The 23280-nt window shown below is 43.9% G+C and overlaps 2 protein-coding genes across 7 annotated transcripts in view; both read right to left on the reverse strand.

The window, feature by feature from the left end:
• Positions 1–1766: 1766 nt before the first annotated feature.
• Positions 1767–21188, reverse strand: ktn1 (kinectin 1). Of its 6 annotated transcripts, none has more exons than XM_031847638.1 (36): positions 20986–21188; positions 16149–16816; positions 15883–16047; positions 15675–15791; positions 15434–15564; positions 15246–15350; positions 14975–15115; positions 14739–14845; positions 14287–14431; positions 13529–13625; positions 13234–13418; positions 13059–13148; positions 12918–12955; positions 12731–12821; positions 12362–12430; positions 12219–12256; positions 12015–12105; positions 11787–11876; positions 11652–11689; positions 11152–11242; positions 10930–11042; positions 10749–10845; positions 10465–10505; positions 10262–10352; positions 7798–7884; positions 6234–6323; positions 6043–6129; positions 5869–5958; positions 5694–5786; positions 5517–5585; positions 5106–5189; positions 4662–4745; positions 3297–3380; positions 3085–3180; positions 2880–2990; positions 1767–2771 (listed from the first exon to the last, which is right to left on the reverse strand). In XM_031847638.1, exons 2-36 carry the CDS (start codon positions 16813–16815, stop codon positions 2742–2744), a joined length of 3843 nt encoding a protein of 1280 aa, XP_031703498.1. In that variant the 5' UTR covers position 16816; positions 20986–21188; the 3' UTR covers positions 1767–2741. The 6 variants fall into 6 exon arrangements, with proteins under 6 accessions (XP_031703498.1, XP_031703497.1, XP_031703496.1 ...); XM_031847637.1 differs by having other exon boundaries at positions 10465–10502; positions 15883–16053; XM_031847636.1 differs by having other exon boundaries at positions 15675–15788; positions 15883–16053; positions 20986–21187.
• Positions 21189–21598: 410 nt separating this feature from the next.
• Positions 21599–23280, reverse strand: part of msh4 (mutS homolog 4) — a 6172-nt gene continuing 4490 nt past the window's right edge. Inside the window, exons 15-20 of the mRNA XM_031847844.1 lie at positions 23005–23205; positions 22777–22895; positions 22531–22659; positions 22144–22318; positions 21970–22058; positions 21599–21848 (exon numbers count right to left, since the gene is read on the reverse strand). Coding sequence (XP_031703704.1) covers positions 21651–21848; positions 21970–22058; positions 22144–22318; positions 22531–22659; positions 22777–22895; positions 23005–23205 — 911 coding nt within the window. The 3' untranslated portion in view covers positions 21599–21650. The remainder of the gene's footprint in view (positions 21849–21969; positions 22059–22143; positions 22319–22530; positions 22660–22776; positions 22896–23004; positions 23206–23280) is intronic.

Below are 23280 nucleotides of genomic sequence, written 5' to 3' on the forward strand. Positions count from 1 at the left end.
CGCGGCGCCCCCCCCGCGCCCGTGTACAGATGGACGCGGGGGGGGGGGGGGGGGGGGGGGGGGGGAGATCAAAGGCTCTCTAGCACATACCACACTGATGGAGAGCAGATGCAGGGAGTGGGCTCCTTTGCTGAAAGTTGTGCTGGCGAAGTCTGAGAGCAAAATGTAGGAGGAGTTAAATGTCACCAGGCAAGAAGCACGAAGAGCAGAGGCCTACTGCAACAAGCCTAATTGCGCAATTGAGATCAATAGTATGAGCAATGATGACATAGGAAAGACAAAGCCCCTATTAACTTCCTCACTGCTCGGGCTTTACACGTCAGGCTGTTCTATGGAAGTCAGGAGGCTGTCACAAAGTGTAACCCCAGGCAGATTTTTTGCTTGTCTTTCCCCATAATTTGAAATCTTTCATTATTGACGCACATAGGACGACAGGCTATTCCAAGAACTGAGACATAATATATGGGATAAAAGGGACAGAACTGTATAACATCATAAACTTGTAATTTTAGAAATCATCATACAGTGAAATGTATTGCAAACAGCTTGTTTATTTTATTCAAAGGGATCAAGACATTTAAGTCCATGCCTCTATATTAGGAATCAGCTACATTACAGGGGACTGTATATACATATATATATATACATATACATATATATACATATATACATATATATACATATATATACATATATATATACATATATATACATATACATATATATACATATACATATATATATACATATATATATATATATATACATACATACATACATACATACATACATACATACATATATATATATATATATATATATATATATATATATATATATATAAATAACACAGCAGGCACTCCCTGTGTAATCCAGTTAATGACGAGTGTGTTAAAGATACAGAGCCTGTTTTGTCGCAAGGTTTCCATGAGGGTAAATGCCAGATCTCCAATCAGCTGACTGCAGCATGACGGTGTGGGTGAATGCGAGGAATGTGCTGATCCCATGTTGCTCACGCCTCTGACCTGACCACCACCCCCCCCCCCCGCACAATAGTCCTGTTTCAAAGGCCTTTTAACATGCGAAAGATGACAGCAAGAGCTTTCTGTAAAGACACCCAAAGTCAAGTTATGGCCAGTCATACAGTGCGTTTATCCTTTCAAATAGAAAGCTGGTAGTGGCGACGATGAATCTAAAACACTAAAAAGGGAAAAGCTCACCCATGGCACATCTGGGTTTACAACACACTTTCACACTCAGCCACTCACAGCATCAACAAGTGACCACAAACAAGTGTCACACATTGTTCTGGGTAAGCGTTTGATTATTTCAGCTACCAGCTGAAACTTCCTTTTATGTCTTCTTACTGATGGGAAGTGTTTTGTAAAGCTGAGAAAACAGCCTCTTGTTCTGAGAGATCATACAGCTCGCTATCATCACAGGAAACTGGTCACACCCCAAACGTTTCCATGATTTAGGCTGCACAGTGTGTCACCTCCTCTCCTGTTATACAAACCACTTACCTGAAATAACAGGACATGACAAACCTGTTTATCATGTCCAGGGAAATCAGACTAATGTTCTGCCAAGCAATATTTCCACCTGCCAGCATGAGCAGAAGCTTTGTAATTTTCCTTTGCACATTCAGGTTTTTCAAGGTTATGAATCAAATTAGTGTGAAGTGTCAACTAAAGTTGCATGCTGCCCCCCCAGTGGTGGGGAGCGAGAAGTGCAGTGGAGGAGAAAGATTAAACACAGGATGCCGGTCAGACTCATCAAGCATCCCTTTTATTAACATCGCCGGTTACAAAAAGAACAAAATTTTCAGTGTTAATGAACTTAGCAACAATATAGCGAGTGTTGATTACAAATGATATGGGACGCTTATTCCTAGAGTAGTTGCAGAAGGATTAAAAACCTCTACACTGTTGACCTGGCCTTCTCTTCTCACAGCCAGGGTCACAGGCTTACTTCTCTCTGGAGCTGCAGTACAAACCTGACTACAATATGTCCATGCATCTCCATAGTTAGTCACGTAGTGACCCGTCTGATATGCCGAGACCCCTTTTGACCTCCCTTCTCCCACCCAACACTGAGCCAAGGTATGCATGGAGCTATAAATTCATGAATGCACAATGATCCACAGTTTGAGATAGTTTTCTGGTCAGGAGGCAAACAGAGCAACAACATAGTGTGTTTCAGCAGGTCCTAACTGATACATTTAAACAATACATACCTTTAAGTTAAGAAAAAAAGAGGACTGAAACCCCAAAGTTTGTTTCAACAAGTTGGAAATTTGTATCACTGCCCTCTCTTGACAAATAACAAATACTACTGCAGTATTCAAAAGGAGGTCATTGTAAAACAAAAGGTGTTTTTAAACAGAGGAATGGTTGCCACACAGTTTAAAAATATATTGGATGTCACTTTTAAGTTAAGAATAAAAATTAACTGGCGATGCTGCTGAAAAAGAGGAATGTGGTGGGAGTGGAGTAGTGTGTTGTGGTACAGTGTCTGGAGTGTTTCGAATTAACAGTAACCTCTACCTGCTCCCTTACGGCCAACAATCAGACTATGAGCGGTTTGCTGGCGGCTGCCTCTAGTACAGGTGAAGGTGGTTGGGAAAAGGGGACGGCTGGGTGTGACAGTATGTGCGACGGTGGTAGTGATGAGACCAAAAGGTCAAAGGTGGTCTCTGTAGTGCAGTCAGGGTGGCTGCGTGGGCGTTTGTCCTCCTCTCACTATACCTTGGGCAGCTCTTTGTCAGCCTCCTGGAGGAAAGCACAACATGTATATTGTTCAGATACACTGTTGTGAGTGGAAAGCCTACGACATAAGGTTCTATTGGGCTGTGAGAACAGCACAATAACAGGCCTTACCCCCTCCTGTCTCTTGGTGAGTTGCCGGCTGATGCCTTGTAGCAGCTGCTGCAGTTCTTTGACCGTTTGGTTCAGTCCTGCAGCCATCTTCTCCTTTCTGTCAATCTCTTCCTGTCAGAGACACAACGGCAGGTTTAGGGCTCAGTGTGACCACCTTACTACCATACATGCAAAGACGTACACCCACACTGCCCGCGGCTCTTACTCTCTGTGACGACAGGCTGCTATTCTCTATCAGGTCACCAGCGTTGTCCGTCACTTTTGAGAGCTCCCCCTGGATCAGATCAAGAGACTGCTGGGCCTGGGAAAAGGACCGCATAGATAACCATGGTAACTTGTTTACACCGTGGCCTGGAGTTGGATCCATATCAGCAGTGTATAATAACAGTTTCATCAAATATAAACAAGTATTCTTACCGTAGACAGGTCACCAGCCACCTTTTGCCGCTCATTCTCTTCGCTCTCCAGCTTGGACAGAGTCTTGGTGAGCTGGGTTTTCAGCTGGAATCAAAACAGACACTTAGCACATGCTCTACAGCACATAAGAGCCTCCCAGTCTCACCTGTGAATCCCGTTATACATGTACCATTTCATATGTACAAAGAACATGTATTCAGAGCCTTCTGTCAAAATTAAAGCGACAGGTCACCCCAAAATCAAAAATACATATTGTGAGTTTCAACAAGGTCTGTGGATTATGGAAATGAGCAGTAACTTAGTCATGATTTCAGGAAAGATACATTGCAGCCTTTTTTGTTTTGGGGGTGAACTGTCCCTTTAAATGCATACATTAAAGTGCTGAACATTTGCGCTGATTTAACGTACTCAGACAATGTTCAAACCAAAATAGCACTGTATAAAAAGAGTGCAAGTGGCTGCATTGGTGTGGGCATGTTGCTAAAGGTACAGGTGAGAGGATGACTCACCATCCTGGAAGTCCAGTTTGAGAAATGCATTCATGTTTTAAAAAGGCATTTCAGATGCCATACTAGGGTCATGTAACAGGACCAACTCTGTAAAGTTAGTAAAGCAGTCGTTGTGAAGAGTTAAATTACATCATTCACCTTACGGACACTGTAGTAATGAAAGCAAAAGTTTGGCAACCCTGTGTCGTTTCTTTTGAGGTTTTTTTTTTTTTTAAAGTCCTCGTAATTAATCAGGAGGCTACATTTCTGATGGCGCTATTGTCGGTCTGAACACAGACAATATTTCATCACTAATCTACAGACTACCAGCACTTCACAAAACAAACCACAGAAAATTGTCCAGCGACATTATGGCTCGCTGGGACTAACAGACAGACAGGGTTTGTGAGAAGGCTGAAGAGGGTTTAATAGTGTGCAGTTCAGAGTGTGGAGTAAAATGAAAGCAGACGATCGGCAAAATTAAGCACTCTTTTGGGACTCCGCAGAAGGAAGGCAAGTTGACGAGAAAGCCATTTGTTAGATGCCTGACAAGTCAAAGTGAGATGAATTGGAGTGCCAGTGTAGAGAAGGAAGAGTTAGTCTTGTAAGTACCACAGAGTGCGAGTCATCACTCTCAACCTCTGATGTTTGCTACTTTACTAAGTCACATGTTCTGGCTCCTAAAATAAGAGAACCTACTCCACTCGTAACTTCAGGAGTAGGTCATCTTATTTTGGTTCACTGAGGTTATGGATGATGACCCGCACAAGCAGAAGATGGAGAGCCCCGTGTTGTAGCAGTCAGTGTAGAGCCACCGTCGAGTGCAATAAGGGAAAGGTTTTAAAGGCGCTCCAGCTGGAGGGTGAGCCCCGCTTACCAAAGTCAGCTCCTCATTCTGTCTGACAGCCTCTGTATATGAGCCATCGAGTCTGGTCTGCAACTCAGTCAACAGATCTTTGAGCTGAAATTAAGTTTGAGATTATGTGTTTAATGGGAGTCTGTGAGTCACTACCAGCACACAGTGTACTCAGGGAATGCTATTAAGCGGAGCCGTGTAGTGATACATAAAGCACAGGATCCTGTTGTGCATGACTGTAAATTATTAAGTTAGTCTGTTGAGTGGTGTAACCAAGTCACTGCAAGAGCGGACTGTGTGAAGATTGTGTGTGCTTCCAGTTCGACAATGTTTAGTGTCTGTGTCGAGTGGATTTCATATGCCCCAAATAAACAGGATGTCACAAAACATGCCATGAACACAACGGAGCTCGTTCTCTTATGACGTGACGGAGGATCACAAGGGAGGAGTCGTGTTTCTGCTCACCTCTCTGACTTCTGTTACATAGATGGCACTCTCACGCTCCGCTCTCTCCAACTCAGACTCCAAGTGCTGCTTTTCTCTCCTCAGCTACAAAGCACAACAGAGGTTCAGAGTTACTCATGACCGAGACAAACATGAGTTAAAATGGCAGAATGTTTGAATTACAGTAAGTCTTAGAAGGAATGCGAGTGTGTTAAGCTTTTCCTTGACCTTGATGGAACACATCATGAGGTCGAGGTAAGATGTGAAGGAGAATTCAGAAGGGCTTAGGAAACGACAACCGCAGGGCTCAGAAAATCCAGCTGCACTTACAATATGCAACGGTGGTGTTGAAATGTTTTTCTTTTAAATAAGCTTTATAAATAAGGCATAAAAAAAAAAAAAAAAAGAAAAGTGTGTTTTAAGTGGACTGACATTTTCCAACTCTGCTCCATCAGTTAGTCTCTCGATCTCTTGCTCCAGAGCTGTGACTTTCAGGCTCATCTAAGGGAAGAGACAGAAGAATGATGCAATGAATTGAGCACACTGTGCAATATTCAGTGTTTTGATATTCAAGCTGGGAGTTGGCTCCTGCTGAACCTGAACACATACCTCTCTGAGCTCGCCCTGTGATAAATCCAGCTTCCCCCTCCAGCGAGTCTCCTCCTGCTCCACGCTGTTCTGGAGGCGCTGCAGGATGCCCTCCTGTGGAGGAAGCAGGAACGACGGCTCAGTTTTGGCAACAGACACCGCTTTAGAAGCACAAACGTTAAAAACCTCATCTCACCGTCTCTGCCAACACCTTCTTGTACGTCTCACAGTCCTTCTGGAGAATCCTTTGGGTTTCCTCAGCTTCTTTCATCTTCTCAACCAGTCCCTAGTGCGAGAGAGAGAGAGAAGTATTTGTTGCTAAAGATTTCTTCAGTTGAAGAGGAAAGATTTACATTTCCACTTTATTTACCATAGAGTCCCCTGATGCAGGGGTGGATTGCGCAGCTGAGCATTCAGCTACTGCCCCCTCAAATCTGTGGAGCCACTCCTGATGGTTCTGGTGAAAAGAAGAGATCAAAAGTAAAGAGGGACATCATGACACAGGGTGAGAAGTAACACAGTTAGATTTGCACGGGGTTCAAAATCTAATACTAAATATACCTGCTCACTGGGCAGAGGCACATGGGGCAGAGATCTGTGCAGGACTTCTCGACACTCGGCCTGACACACTGCCAGAGCCGTCTGGTTCTCCTACAAGGCGATGGGAGAGGAAAGAAAAAGAGAGAGGAGGAGAGATTGAGCACCGACTGTTCAAATAGTTGAGTCTCTTCGAAGACGAGGTCATCAGAGAGAGATATGACAAGCGCTTTTCCTTCTACTCTCCATGATATTCATCCATCGAGCCGCTCCAATCAATGTCACAGGAATGACTCACTTAACATAATCCTAAATTAGAATTCTACAGCATTAGGATAAACGCCATCTTGCTCCTACTTTCAATTAGCACAAGAAAACCTCAGCATCCTTCAACAGGCCACGCCTCCACCAAGTGTCAGCAACCTCGGATTCAGAGCACATCACATGCTTCAGTCCTCCTTTAACCACAAACACATCAATCTGCTTTCATGAAATTGTACAAAGTACCTTGAAAGTCTTCAATAAATAAGAAGGTAGCTATCAGTCCTCCCACAATAAGCAAGCATCATGCACTGTCACTCTGAGGCCTGAAGGGAGTACGTATGCCAAGCACAAGCCAGCTGGCACTCCAACCACTATTCACATTAACACACGTGTCAAAGGCAGCTCTGAGACGACTGTACAGAGTTGAATACAGCCGGCGTGCACTGACAGTACACAGCAGCTGCCAAGGAACTCCCTGGCTCAGCTCTGTGAAGGTGCTTTCTACTGTACTCAAATGGCAGAGGAGCAGCTGCGGTGCCGATGGTTTAGCGTGTACCTTCCCTAATGTAGGGGGAGGAGGGCAAAAATATACGCTCACTGGAACTGTAAATAGACTGGCTATCTGGTAGCCCACTCTATGTCTAGGATCTCAGCTACAAGAACTACGTTCTTACAAAAAGATCTTTCAGTCACGAGTACGGAGCATTGGAAAACATAAGGCCACTGTTGCATGTCCATTAAAAAACAAATGTTTGAAGGATCACATTTCCTTCAAAAAGAATAAACCGCATTAAAATCAAAGTGAATTAAACAGATTTTCATCGATTAACTGGTGATATTGACGGCACGGATGTCAGAAAGCAGAATGGGGGGAAAAACATGCTAGAAATGAGTCGCATGACAGAAAGACAGGAAGTGGCAAAAATGATTACCATGAATCTCAATCTAATGACATCTAGTGAAACAATCTCTAGGTCACTGCACACTCATTTCCTAGCATCAGTCTGAGCTCTGGGCAGGGGGAACTCTTCCATACATTTCAGAGCTTACAGCCTAGAAATTTGTTGAGTTCGTAAAGCCTGAGATTTAGAAAGGGGAGTAGCTTAGATCAAGAGCTCAACACAAAGCCAATTGAGGGCAAACAACAGAGGGGACAGTGAGGTAAATGAGTATGCAGCTTTGTTATGGATGGTGTCAAAAAAAATAAAAAATAAAAAATAAAATAAAAATTCTCACTGGGTCAATTATGGCAAAAAAACAGATTTTCGGGGGGGATGCATCAGATCGGAACTAGAGTGAAGGAGACTGAGGTGGGATGTCGAACCTTGACAGCTTTGCTGAGTTTCCCTTGAAGCATGGACTCGGTGGCTGACAGAGCTTCCATTGCACTCCAGTTTTTCTCCCGGAGCTCCTGTTTTGGTCAGTTCCAGAGAGATACTACCTTCAGTTCAGCCTCAGGAAAAATGCATTCAGTGACCCTTCACATAACACTGGTAAAGTAACAGAACAATCCGGATGCATTTCTCATTTTAAGATCGCTGCACTCGGCTTTTCACCAACAGCTAAAAATAAGAATGCAAATAGCCTTGAGAGTCTCAGTCTCGCACCTTGTGTGGGTCAAAGCAACATGCACAATATGCAAGATATGTATTGTAACAATGTTCTGGGAGTAGTTTCTATTTAAAATAAGGTAATGTCTGAAGATGTATACACGGTAGATACAAAAATTAAAAAACAAAGTCCAAATATATACAGTTGTGTGAAAAAGTGTTTGCCCCCTTCCTGATTTCTTATTTTGTCACACTTAAATGTTTCAGATCATCAAACAAATTTAAATATTAGACAAAGATAACACAAGTAAACACAAAATGCAGTTTTTAAATGAAGGTTTTTATTATTAAGGGGAAAAAAAAAAATCCAAACCTACGTGGCCCTGTGTGAAAAGGTGATTGCCCCCTAAACCTAATAACTGGTTGGGCCATCCTTAGCACCAACAACTGCAATCAAGCGTTTGCGATAACTGGCAATGAGTCTTTTACAGCGCTGTAGAGGAATTTTGGCCCACTCATCTTTGCAGAATTGTTGTAATTCAGCCACATTGGAGGGTTTTCGAGCATGAACCGCCTTTTTAAGGTCATGCCACAGCATCTCAATCGGATTCAGGTCGGGACTTTGACTAGGCCACTCCAAAGTCTTCATTTTGTTTTTCTTAAGCCATTCAGAGGTGGACTTGCTGGTGTGTTTTGGATTATTGTCCTGCTGCAGAAACCAAGTGCGCTTCAGCTTGAGGTCACGAACAGATGGCCGGACATTCTCCTTCAGGATTTTTTGGTAGACAGCAAAATTCATGGTTCCATTTACCACAGCAAGTCTTCCAGGTCCTGAAGCAGCAAAACAGCCCCAGACCATCACACTACCACCACCATATTTTACTGTTGGTATGATGTTCCTTTTCTGAAATGCCGTGTTATTTACGCCAGATGCCAGATGTAATGGGACATACACCTTCCAAAAAGTTCAACTTTTGTCTCGTCAGTCCACAGAGTATTTTCCCAAAAGTCTTGGGGATCATCAAGATGTTTTCTGGCAAAACTGAGACGAGCCTTTATGTTCTTTTTGCTCAGCAGTGGTTTACGTCTTGGAACTCTGCCATGCAGGCCATTTTTGCCCAGTCTCTTTCTTATGGTGGAGTCATGAACACTGACCTTAATTGAGGCAAGTGAGGCCTGCAGTTCTTTGGATGTTGTTCTGGGGTCTTTTGTGACCTCTTGGATGAGTCGTCGCTGCGCTCTTGGGGTAATTTTGGTTGGCCGGCCACTCCTGGGAAGGTTCACCACTGTTCCATGTTTTCGCCATTTGTGGATAATGGCTCTCACTGTGGTTCGCTGGAGTCCCAAAGCTTTAGAAATGGCTTTGTAACCTTTTCCAGACTGATAGATCTCAATTACTTTGTTTGTCATTTGTTCCTGAATTTCTTTGGATCGCAGCATGATGTCTAGCTTTTGAGGATCTTTTGGTCTACCTCACTTTGTCAGGCAGGTCCTATTTAAGTGATTTCTTGATTGAGAACAGGTGTGGCAGTAATCAGGCCTGGGTGTGGCTAGAGAAATTGAACTCAGCATTCCAAAGATGTGATAAACCACAGTTAATTCATGTTTTAACAGGGGGGGGGGCAATCACTTTTTCACACAGGGCCATGTAGGTTTGGATTCCCCCCCCCCCCTTAATAATAAAACCCTTCATTTAAAAACTGCATTTTGTGTTGACTTGTGTTATCTTTGTCTAATATTTAAATTTGTTTGATGATCTGAAACATTTAAGTGTGACAAACATGCAAAAAAATAAGAAATCAGGAAGGGGGCAAACACTTTTTCACACAACTGTATGTTTAGGTAGGTGAGTTTCTAATGCTCTGAATCACCAACAAGCACCGACAAGCTGGCCGAAACAGTCAAGGCCAATAGAGAGCATAACAAGAGTAGGCTAGAAGCCCTGTTATGCAACACACAGCGTCAGCAATCCAAATCAAAATAGACATCTGTACTAATGTGCACAATCGTGTTGAGAATACAACCTTAGCGAGAGACAGCTTCCCATTTGTTATTAAATGAACAAAAAGAAAAACAAGTGTGACTAAGTGGAAAAAAGGCAGTATGGATGCATGTACGCAGTGTGCAACTCCAGTGTGAGGGGAGAGCGTTTTGGGGTACCACACAAAGGGAGGGGGTGATGTCTTGCAGGGCAGCTACGGTCTTACACAGTTCAAGTAATCGCTGCAGGAAACCTACGTTGTTCTTCTTCCTATGAAGCTCCAGGGAGTCCCTCAGCTCGGCCAGCTCACCCTGCAGATCTGAGACCTGCTTCTCCTTCTCTGACAACCTGATAGACAACGACAAGGACATGAATAAGATCTCATGGATTCTTGTGTAGTCAAAGGGCCTTTAAAATGAAAACATGTGGGAAAGATGTATTTTATCGTAACATTACTCACGCTGTAAGAAGCTCTGGGCTTGGCACTGCAGTGTGAGACTGCTATTTGGAGGGAAAAAGACTCAATTAAAACTACGAATGAATGAGGATTTGATCTCTTTATTACTCTCATAGAAAAAAAGAGGAAATTTAATAACAGTTCAAACATGAACTCTTTGGTCTTTTCTGAGTCACTAGTCAAAAGAGCCAACTTCCGCTAACAAAATTTGTTCTCCTATGTTAACTAGCAATCCAACCATAAAATATGCCACACTTCCGATGAGTAAGCAGTTCTTTGTTCCTCACCTGCTGATGGACCTGCTCCACCTTCTCACTCAGCTCCTTAGTTCTTGCCTCCAGCTCAGCCTGCAGCATCTGGATGTCATGGTCCTTCACTGCTAGCCTGTGGGTCAGATGTGCTCATCATTAGTCTGATTTGCAAGGCAACGCTAGAGGACTACATGTTCAAGTGTGGGGGTTAACTTACTGAGCCTGAAGTTCTTGGAGCTGGGTACCAGAACGGGTCAACTCTTCTGGCGTCTCCCTCTGTCTCAGCTGCTCCATCTCCGCCTGCAGGGCAGCCAACTGCTGCTCCAGAGCCTGAGAGACAAAAAACCTCTCAGACAAGAGCTCAAAGTAGGACAACACAGCATGAACAATAAAAAAAGGGAAACACTTCAAAATGCAAACCCAAAATGCAAGCCCGTACCTCTACCGTTTTCTCTCTGGTAGAGCTGCCGTCTTGTGCCGTCTGTAGACTCTCCTCCATAGATTTTAGCATCACATCCTTCTCTTTGATCCTATAAAGCAAAGTGAGCAACGGTTCATCATACAGAACAGTTTGAAGTCACACAGAATTACAAATATAATGCTACCCCCTGCAAGAGGACATTTAACACTACTAAGCCTGTCGTGCTAGTGGAGAATTGCTATCAGGGGTATGCATAGGGAGTAGGCGGTAGTGTCAGGAGGAATTTGCTTTGAAATGCTTACAGTAGAGTAAGTAATGTTCATTGGTCTCATAACATGTACTTATGACTTGAGATGAATCAGCTGGTTGGCAAAGCTGCTGCCGCTTGCTGACAGACATTAAGGAAACGAAAGTTAAGAGTCTTTGTGTGCTGTGGATGGGGTTGGGTGATCAGATGATTATGTACTATTACATTGGCATGATTCCAAAATATCAAAAGTGAACTTGATTGCTCTTACATTATCTGGAGTTCTTCCACTATGGACTCTGATGATCCCTGTGATTAGTGGAGAAGACAATTCAAAAAGAAATGAGTACAGAATAAGTTGTGAAAAACCAGAAACTCCTTTCAGTGAAGATTTTAGACAACTCGCCTGTTCTGCTGTCTTTCTCTTCAGGACCTCGGTTTCTTCTTTTAGGGCCTCGGTTTCGTCTCTTAGTGCCTCATTTTCTTCTCTTACAGCCTGCATCAGGGACAGAAATGACTTAAAGATTTTTGCCCATTAGGGTTTGTGATTACAAGGCAAGAAGTAAAATGCAGAGTCCCTTAAAGCCTGCTGATGTCAGTTAAATGAGTGTGAGGCAGCACAAGAGAAAAACACCTTGAGCTGCTCTTCCTTGTTGGCCACTTCAATCAGCCCCTTCTCGAGCAGGTCCTCTATGGTTCTCATGTTGTCGTCCTTCTCTCGGACACTGGGTAGGAAGCAAAGTTTTAGAAAGTAATTCAGATATTCATTAGGACTTATTAGTAACAAGCCCAACCAGCTAAAGCATTCAAACTATGTTCCAGTGTTCCACACACGCACCTCTTCTGGAACTGGTCCAAAGCCAGTTGGGAGGCAGTCTGCATGGGGAGAGTCAAACAGAGTGGGTGTGTCAACCAGAAGAATGCACAAACACATACCAGCCTTTTATATTTGGAAAAACAAGGTAAAGGTACACGGCTAACCTGATCAGAAATCAGTGCCTGCAGATTGTGGACCTCTGCCTTTAGGGACATGTTGTCATTGTGCAAGGCCTGCAGGTGAACAAACAGGAAAGAGAGACGACAGTGCATTAGTTTGAGCAATGACACAACACTCTACAAGCATGTCTGAGGTTTATAAAGCTGTGAAATAAATGATATCCGTTTGGCAATGGCACTCAAAATATCTGCAAATGTGATCCAACATGCCCCGTTTCTAGCAGGATGGTGCACATGGTCTTCAATCCATATTCCCTCTCAACACAAAGAGGCCTCGAACACCTTTCACTAAATTCCAGCAGACTAATGAACCAATGGCGTGTCAGTATAGGAAGCTGTAGATGGTGACTATACCTGCATGTTGGTTTCTCTACCGGCCCCACTGCTCCTCTCAGCATTTAGAGAATCCTCCAGACTCTTTCTCTGCAACTCCTTATCAGCCAATCTGAGGAGAGCAGGGGAAGAGTTGGGAGAGCACATGAGAAACAGTTTCACTCGTAATGCAGTCGCTAGGTCTGAAAACATCAAAATTGTTTCTCACAGCTTCTGCAGCTCCTCCATGTGAGAGACATGGGTGACCTAAATGAGAAAAAAACAAATGTTATTAGCCTACATACATATTGTAAGGCAGGCTGGCATCTTTGTCTTATTACACACAGATGAATGTGGTTGACCCATATACCTGTGAAGAGATCTGGGCCTGCAGTGTCTCATTATGGACTTGCAGGGTCTCACTCTGGACCTGAAGACCATTGTTTTCATTCATAAGGTCCTGTTAAACACACACATATATAATTGGATCCAATACAAGTAAAGACGTACTGTAACATTGTGTAGGATGTTGAGGTGTTGCTCACCTGAACCCGGATTTGCAGCGAGTCATCAGGCATACTGTGCTGGGACATCTCCATAAGATCCATCACTCTCTGCTCCAGCCGATCCTTGGAAAGCATGTTTTCAGTCAGACTGCTGTGTAGGGTCTGGATCTCCTTGTTCTTGTTGTTCATCTCAGTCTCCACTGACAAAAGCTGGCCGTGAAGCTCTGCAGCCACACAGACACACAGACAATCAGCTGCTGAAAGTAGCCCGTCGATTCACTTCAATACAGTGGAAAGATTAAGTTATAGGATCACTGTGATGTATTTTAATCACCTTTATTTGAGGCCTGGAGTTTCTCTCTCTCAGCATTGACATTGTGGAGGAAGTTCTGCAGTTCTTCCCAACGTCGCTTAGCATCCTGCAGTTGGGCCTGGGGATGGAGAGATGTATCCAATTTGACGATCACTATTCTCCAACAAATTATAATACACAAGTGCAGTACCGCCACGCAACACCAGGTAAACTAACAAATGACACCCACCAATCTTCTTCCCTCTCACTGGATTTCTTTTTCCTCAAGAATTGAAACACAACTTTGGATCTGCCAAACTAAGTTACGGGCAAGTCCACATTACAAAACATCCTGTCCACGTTAGAATTGTATTTTGTGCAATAAAGAAAAACGGATTTCTGTCATCAAACTATCAACTCTTGGCATGGCTACCAGGTTCTTTGCCGAGAGTCTTCTGTGTAAAGCCAGCAACTTAAACTTCCGACTTTGATTGTTGACAATGAAAAGACAGGAAAGGCTGCTCTCGGTGTCTCACAGGAAAGTGTTTATACACAGCACAAAAGCCTCAAACGTTCTAGCTTCCCAAGCCAACACAATCCTCCCAACTCAGGTTCTGTTTCCCACACATCTCCCACCCCTGGATTTACACTACAACCTCCTCCCATTTCCTTGGTAATGCTTCCACACCCGGCTAACCAGATCTGAAGCCGTGCGGCACGGCTCAGTTCATTTTCATCTCTCGGCTGGGGATACTGAAGCACAGGCTAAATAAACATATTGTGCATCTGGATTAGTGTACCTCCAGCTGGGACACATTCTGCTTGTAGTTGACCTCCAGTGACTTCCTCTGGTGCTCCTCCTGCTGCAACTTGCTGTTGTTGTCTGCCAGCTCTTTCATCAGACCGCTGTACTCAGAACGCAGCTTGTTCAGCTCTGCTGAATTCCTATCAAGGAAGAAATGCACACAAGCGCAAATGAGTGAAGTGAAAATGGTTAATGGGGGCATTATTGTGGGATGTTGTTGATGAATGTATGGGGCATTTCATATGCTGTTACTGTGCATACAGATGGATCTCTTAATGTGACAGAAGATAATGTTCAGATCTGAGCTAAAATATAGAGACAATGATGTGAAATTCAAATATGAATAGAATCCCTAGGACTGTTTCACCAAGATGAGCAGATGAGCCATTTATGACACTCTAGAGAGCATGACCAGTAGGGTATTGTCTATTGTAGTGCAACACTGACTTGCTCTCCATCTGGTTGGTGGCAGAGCTGACTGCGTCCCTCAGAATGCAGTTCTCCTGCTGCAGCCGAGTGATCTGGCTTTCCAGCTGCTCCCTCACCTGCTGGAACTACACATAAACAAGAGGTTTAAGCCTTGAGAAGAAGGCCAAAAGAGGTCTGGGTTCCTTCACATTTTTCCCCCACAGTACTGATAATAGCAGTGTCTAATATAATGTAATAACTGTACTGTTGCAAACCTTTATCTGCATGGTCTGAAGCTCCTGGTAGCTGCCCTGTGCTTTGCCTTGCATGCTGCCCAGTTCTTTCTCCATGGCTGTACGTTGCTCTTTCATCACGGCCTCCACCCGGCCTGTCTTTTGCTTCTCAACATGAAGCTCCTGAAGCACAGAAGTAAGACGGCATATGAAGCTCTTCACCGAAACAAATGGAATTACTCTATACACTATACAATCATTAAATCATTTATTACATCAAGGACTTCACTAAGTAGAACATAGGAATCCAGACCTGGCTAAGCTGTTTCACTTTGTCCTTTGCAATGGAAGCCTCCTCCTGCAGAGTTGTAAGAAGTCTCTCTCGTTCTTGTGCAGCTGGGTCAGGCCTACCTGCAGACTGGTGGTGAGACACATAACGTTACAAAAAAAAAAAAAAGGTACAACTACAAATACCAAATGTAACATTTATTAATCTCTCACTTTGTGCCAGGCATCCAATGCATTGGGGCTCTTCTCCCGGAGGAGAACCATCACACTGACAGCCTCGGCCTCTGACAGAGGCAGGCTGGACAGACCAGACAGCAGCTCCTTCAGCTTCACCCCTGTGTTCTCTGTTGAAACACACAAGATAGAGAATGCAATTTAGCACATTATTATATGGCTGGAGAGTATATATGAAAAAAAGAAGCAAATACTGGTTCAGACTGGGTTTTTTTCTTGCCTTTGTCAGTCTCATTCTTCTGCTTCTTGCCACTCCCTTTGGATGGCACATCATCGTTATGGCCCGCTTGGTGGTTGGCAGGAGTTACATTGTCAACCAGAACATGGGCTTCATCTACTGGATTTACAAGGTGACAGGTTTAGGCTTTGGTTTGTGTGCAAGTCCTCATATTTAAAAACTAATTTAGCATGTGCGACCGCTGCATCACCATTAGTATGCTCGGTCTTCTGCTTCTTGGCAGAGTTCTTCTTCTTGCCACCGGTAGCCGCTGGGGTTGCACCGTCCATAACTCTGGTTTCAGACATAATAGGAGCCTCCTTCTTGACTGGAGCTGGATGCTGCTCAGCTATCACCTCTGGCTGCTGGTCATTCACTGTAACTTAGGAGAAATTCATTGAATTGTTAGTTTCTCATGGAAAAGATGGAAATTGCTCGGTGGCACACCCACTTTTAACTGCACTATTAGCTACTCACCAGACTCGGTTTTTTGTTTCTTCTTCTCCTTTTTCTTCCCAGAGATCTGGGGAGGTGTCTGAGCCTGGACAGGAGCCTGAGCGGCTTGGACCTGGACCTCAAGCTGAGGGGAGGAAGGTTGCTGTGCTTTGCGACTGATCGGCTGTGAGCCGTTCACTTCAGGCTCCTCAGAAGGAGCTGCTGCAGCAGCGGCGGCGGCGGCAGCGGCCGCTGCAGCAGCCCTGGCAGCCTTTTTCTCCTTCTTCTTTCTCTCCCTCAGACCAGTAGGTGCCTCAGGTGACACTGAAACAGGCACATTGGGACTTGGTGACGGTGGAGCAGGATCTGGTGTAGCTACTGGTGCAGGTTCCTCCTCTACCTCCAGAGTGGAGCCGTTGGCGCCATCAGCAACATCAAAATCCCGAAGATCCTCTTCCGACTCTCCTCCACCTCCGCCGCCACCTCCACCTCCGCTGGCAATCTCCTTCTTCTTGCTCTTCTTTTTTTCATTCTTCTTCCGGGTTTCTGGCTTGAATGGTGGTAGCTTGAGGTCGCGTTTCTGCCTGGCCAGAACCTCATCGTAGGAGGTTTCCTTCATGAAGAGCCAGAAGAAGAGGAACATGAGGGCAATGACCAGGGAAGGGGCCAGGATCAGCAGGTACTGAGAGTCGTAGATATCCATCGCCATTCTGAAGACAAGAAAAATAAAAAATAAATAAAAATGTAGGCCACTTGGCAAACAGTCAACATAGTCTGGCATCTGCCAATATTTTCCATATATTTAATGTATGACATTGAGGTAATGGCTTTCTGCCAACAAAGGCAAGAGGCTGCTCAAATCCATAGATCACAAGAACATAACATGTTAAAGATTGAATGAAAATGAATCTATTTGCTATGGATGAACTGGTGAAGGTTTGACATATGAGAGGTGGAGGTGTTAGTCCACTAATGGTGTTGAGAGGGTGTGAATGAAAGGACTCTCACTGACACCCTGTCCTCTCTTAGTGATATGATCCAATTAGATAACACCACCCCAGCGAGACAGCCTGAATTCCCCATCTTTATATGGATTCATGTACAATAAGCTTGGTGAGAACCAGATAGATTGGTTTAACAGGGGACAATATAGATCAACAACATCAGAGAGACAACTAGTCTAAAAAGAAGATGACTGGCTGCATTATTTCACTTCCCTCCTTAAGCCCCCACGGAGACGATATGGTGGTATTTGAAACTCATGAGATGGATTTGCAAGAGGCAAAAATACACATGCAAGTGTCACCCGATGAGGTCTGCTGCAGCTGCAGTTTAACCCCTGCCTGCTTCAAGCCACGGGACGGGACGCGGGGACGGTGGGGGGGGGTTCTTCTTCCATTGCAGGCAAACAGAGTGAAGAGGTCCTGAGACTTAATCAAATTAGCATCTACCCAAGCTAATGTTTGTCTCTTCAAGGCTACGCAGTAAGAATGTAAAAGACACAATGAATCATTAAAAGCCACTATAAACCAAACCAACTGTAATAAATGACCCTCAGGAGATGGCTGCTAAGATAAAGTGGACTGTATAGGTATATAAATTAATGCGATTACTCAAGACAAGTTATCAGATTGTTCAAACAGAGAGCCTTCAGTTCTCTTGATTTTCCTCCGTTATGCCCCATCTTCTTCACTGGGGCATATCAAAAATCCCTACGTGTTGCTGCGATGTTTGAAGAGATAAAGTCAATAATAGAGCCAAGGATTCTTGTAAAATAAATAGATCTCTTTCCAAACATTATTGCATCTGGAGAGTATGTCTTGCAAACTTACAAACAGCGATGCCTTGAGCAACAAAAGCACCGTTTTTGAAAAACTGGGACAATTTAAGCCCTGGGTTACAACAGCAGCGTTGTGTTGTCAACAATGCAAGTGGCACCGACAGTGAGTGACCTGAAGTGCTGCACAATCCCATCCTATACCTAGGATCTGTGGCAGTAATATAGTGTAGGAGTCAGCGTCGTAGACCAGACCTCTTTAGTCATTTGGATTAAGCAGATTACCCATGATAATACATTTAAGAATAACTTTCCACTACGGGGCTTCCTGAGGACTGACAGACTTAGCTTTATAGTGCAATGTTGACCCCGTTTCACTCCCATCTCAAAAAACCTCCAATTACATCTTCCGCAACACACAAAAATGTACCAGGCCTGTTTTAATGTTTAATTTTTGACACATTTTACTCTGAAAAAATATTACGCCATTTTTAGAAGAGCTTTGACGCTGGCTTCATGAATACATGGGATTGGCGGATCTTACTAGTTTATTAAATGTTTATTTTGCTTTATACATTCAATGCAAACACTTCTTCTGAGGTGTTTGTATGGCATCTGTATCAAAGAGCACGCATCCTTCACACTCCATAGGCTACAGCAGGGGGTAAACTCATACTATGTGTATGTGACTAGGCATGTAGAAGTTGGCTTATAGAGCACAGTGGAAACATGAAAATATTGGACTTTGAGTTTTTGTTTTTTTCTTATCTTCTGCAGTTTACTTCATTGGAAAGTGTGTCGTATTACAATGACAACACAGAAAGCACAGACTAAGGCCAATGAGCAGCATGCCAAGAACAAAAACGCCTTTCAGTGGTCTGGAGAGTAAGACTAAAATGTCTAAAACGTAGAAATTAATCAACTAGGCCAAAGTTTTATAAAATAACACCAAAGATATAAAGAAGCCATAGTACACCTCATACACACCACGGATGAACTGGGTAACAAGGTTTTAACTGCTACCTTTCAGTGGCTACTGAATCAGGAAGTTATTTTTTACGTCACATTCATTGTATGTTCCAGGAAACGCCTATGTCCGACTAAATGAAGCTGCGAAATGATTCTCAAAGCAACATTGCTTCTTGACATTAAGTATGGGTGGAGTAAGTGGCGTAAACGTTTTGAAGCCCGATTTATTGCTTTCTTCCTTTCAGTCCCAGGCCTCAGAGTGGAAGGTGCAAGAGTTTCCTTGTGTAGCCGGAGCCCTGTCCCAGCATTAGAATGAGCCCCGAGGACAAAGCCCTCTCGGGCTGTTGGCTGCCCGGAATCTAGCCACTTGGCTGGACAAGCCTCCTGATTTGGCAGACGCGAACAGAGAGAAAACTCCTGATAACTATCGGGCCCAAAAAGCAGTCCAGACCGTACTTGAGAACAAGTCCATGCAGCACTCTACACGTAGACTATGATGGTGCTAGTGCTTTGCAAAATGGCTCAAAAGTTTATAATTATACAAAATGTCATATCAAATAATAATTTGTTTACAAAATACGTTATCTGTTCTGCAACTGTAAAGGTCATGTGTGTAATAAACACATTTTAGACATGATTTCGAAAAGAAAAAAACAAGACCATGGAACTACATTTACTCTCCGATAACAGCACCATTTATCTTTAAAGTTTCAATGACTACAGATAGTTCAAATATTCTAGTTTAGAGCAATGGGTGAGAGAATTGGGAGATGAGTGTCTGAATATTTGGGCTGCAAAGATGACAATCTAATACTTTACCATTATCAGTATTACAGTAATAAACTAAACAGAAAGTAGCAAAGTACACAGTGGGGCATCCGATTATAGTGGGGAAACCCGTCTGATCTTCCTGGTCAGGCCACAACATGTAAACATGAGAGTGTGGTATAGAAAACAGTACAACCAAGACACCTGAGATAAGAGCTCATCTACAGATAGACTTCAAAGAAATCGACAAAGAAGCCAACAAGACAGACTGACACTACGCCAAAAGACAGGAGAAGCTCAGGAATAACTTTATGGACTCTTAAAGCCAAAGTTTCTAAAAGTGGGGTCATGAGGTGCTTTGACAGATTCAGATAAAGTGTGACGGTCATATATTTAGTCACCACCTTATTGCAGATGTAGCAACACAAGTTTCATTTATTTTAAGTACCATAAACAAGGTACAACACCACGACTGGTCTTTGATGTCCAGGAAGCCTCCTCAAAATTCATCAAGGGCAGTTCACAATGGTAGAGTACCAAATGTCCCAGCATGCTCGGTCATGTCTAATCGCCGGCCTTGTGCACACTATTGGACCAAGATACGTAATGGCAGCTGTTCTTACACCAAGAAGACTGCTTGGTGATACATCCTGCAATCACAGATACATCAGATCTGATCTAACACGAGCTACAGCGTTAACCTTCGGTGCCTAAGTTAGCCCAGCTAACTCAAGTCACACATTAACGCCACAATCAAATAAATCATAAAAGCGAAACAAGAGGCACACATGTCGACGACAGGCTCACTTCACCGACATGATTTGCAAAAAAACGTGTATTGAAACAGTGGAGGCTAGCTAACGGTAAAAGTAACGTTAACCTAGTTGCTACACTAGTTATTTTGAACGATATATCCTTACAGGGGAAAAAGGCGTCTCGGGACCCAAGTTAGTCTCAGAGTGGCTCGAGCTCAGCGTTATGAATGAGCTAGCTAACGTAGAAGCTAGCCAACTAACGTTCGCCACGTACTACCTACCGTTCGTCCACCAAACCAATTATGAGTAACGTTACAGAGGAAGTGTTCAGGGGTGAAACCGACCACCTAAATTTTAACAAAACACCCAAGTGTATATCTTTCACATACACGCAGCCCGTATGGAGGCGTGGACGTCTGCCCCCACGGGCCTCGTCTTGACCCAGCCTCCCTCTCTCCTGAAATCTCTGACCCGGTCTGCGGCTTCATTCTTCCGTTCAAGTCCTGAGGGCCGTTCCCAGGCCCGGGTAAAGAGCTTAGCTGTGCTAAGACTGAGATGCGCGGCCTTTCGACAAGAAATAAACAACATGTCGCCGATAAACACGGCATACCTGTAGCGTCAGTTTGCTGTTCCCTTAACTGGTGGTGAAATGGCGTTGTTCTGCGTTGACTCTTGCAGACTTCCGACTTCCCGGGTCAGCTCCAGCCTGGCTTTCTTCTGCGCTATCCGTCAGACTATCTCCTGTTTCTGGTTCGCGGGGGCGGGTCATAGGGAGGCTGCAGGGGAACGCTTGTTTTGTGACTCCAGGTACACCGTCAGGAGACGTTATTACGCAAGGAAAAAACAAGAGCAAGCCCCGCCTTTTCGAGACAGCCTCGGCTCATAAATCTTACTTTCGGCAAAAATCAAAGAGGGGAGTGGTCATTGCACTTCCCCAAAGTCCATAAAACACGAGCACATTATATGTGTACTTTCACTATGTCTGTTGTATATCTTGTGACCTAACCATACTAAGTTTATTTTAATTTGTTATGGTATAAGGACAGTGTTACTTTAGGGATGCAACACATATTTTGCAACAATGTTTTAGATAACATTTTCCAAACTAACATGTGGTATAATATTATTTTTAATAGACTGTCTAAAAAGAAAGCCATGACCACTGAAATTCAAAGAAATTCATTTATTATTAAATATGTCAATCTCAACACAATATGCCCAGTAATGATACATCAACAATTATCTTTTTGAATGACTAATTTCAGGCTGAATCAGTCATTCCTCTTCTGTGTCAATTGACGCTGGCTGCCCTGCTGCCAGCAGCTCTGCCTCATACTGCTTCTTTAAGCCCTTCAGATACATACGCAAGCTGTCACGGTCCAGTCTGGAGTTCCTGGCAGTCTGCAGGAGGCGGGTGGCCAGCTTATACGCCGCTCTCTGCCTCTGTGTTCCTGGATCACTGTGATGTTTGGCCTAGAACAATAATAAACCACACCATGGATACTGTTCCTTTCACAGGGAATATTTGTGCTATCGGTCACTGTACAGCCTTCGACTCTCAGGGTCCAATATGTTTATTTTTCAGGAATCATACCAAAAGCTGCTGGCTAACTTTGGAGGCAATCATCTTTGCCTCTTGGATTATGTTTGAGGGAAGTGCCGTCATTTCTGCTGCTCTCAGACCTAGAAGAGCAAAAACAAGCTCTGTAACCTTTTTTTCATGACCAGTTTCCACAGGATTGTAGTCAGATTTCACTGGTTTCTGTACCATAGTGTCGCTCTTCAGAGCATCCTCGATTCAGCAAGTATGTATACACAACACTCTCTGCACCAGTGTCACCACTGCGTGTGTGCTGAACCTCCATGTGCTGGTTCTCCACGTTGGGATAAAGAGACTCTAGTTGGCACAGCTCGAGAAAGTGTGTGGCAAACAGGGTGAACACCTGCAAACAGCCGGGAAACAGCACGCACTTTAGAAAACTAAAAAGACGAGCTATTCCTGTATTGACTTTGCTTCTTTGCTGTTGATCAAAGAGGTGTGACACAACCGACAACAAGTTAAACAAGTCATATAGAGCATACGAATCTGGTTAAACTGGTTTTCATCTTAGACAAAGGAATATCAGTGCAGGGTTGGATAAGTGCATACTCTTACCTTGAGGCTAAGAAGGAACTCACAAACTGAGTGGCAAATGCCGATGCCCTCCTCAGCACTGGTACCCCGCCCCAACTCGTCTATGATGATCAGGGACCTGTCGCTCACGTTGTGGATTATGTAAGAGATCTTTGGGGAGTAGATATGCAGTCAATCATCATTTTGTGATTTTAGTTCCCTCATATATGTAATTAAAGATCATCAGCAGCCCTAATGCTAAAAAAAGACACAAACACACAAACATACCTCCTTCATTTCCAACATGAAGGTGGAAGAATTAGTTTCAAAATCATCATCCACACCTATTCTGGTGAAAATCTGGTCAGCAACACGGAAAGAGGCGTACTCAGCAGGGACAAAAGAGCCTGGAATAATGATGTAATGGCATTACTCAAACATCCAGCCAAGTGCATGCCTAGCACTGTGCAGCTTTGTACTCCAAATTCATGAGAGGCTGAACTGTTTGCCGCTGACCTATCTGAGCCATGATCTGACACAGCGCCACCTGCTTGAGGTAGGTGGATTTGCCGCTCATGTTGGGTCCAGTGATGACGACAAAGTTGCTGCCCTCGGAGATGTAGCTATTGTTCGATACAGGCTGCTGTCCAACTATCCGCTCCAGAATGGGGTGACGACCCTGCTTGATGGCCAGTGTGTCTGTGAACTCAGGGCGCACTGGCAGACAAAGCAATGATCAAAAATGCATCGACTTGTTGGAATTTTGTGTGTGTGTATGTGTATGTGTATGTG

Source organism: Anarrhichthys ocellatus, unplaced genomic scaffold (assembly GCF_004355925.1).
Source record: "Anarrhichthys ocellatus isolate YVR2014 unplaced genomic scaffold, GSC_Weel_1.0 scaffold7, whole genome shotgun sequence".
In the NCBI taxonomy this organism is placed as follows: Eukaryota; Metazoa; Chordata; class Actinopteri; order Perciformes; family Anarhichadidae; genus Anarrhichthys; species Anarrhichthys ocellatus.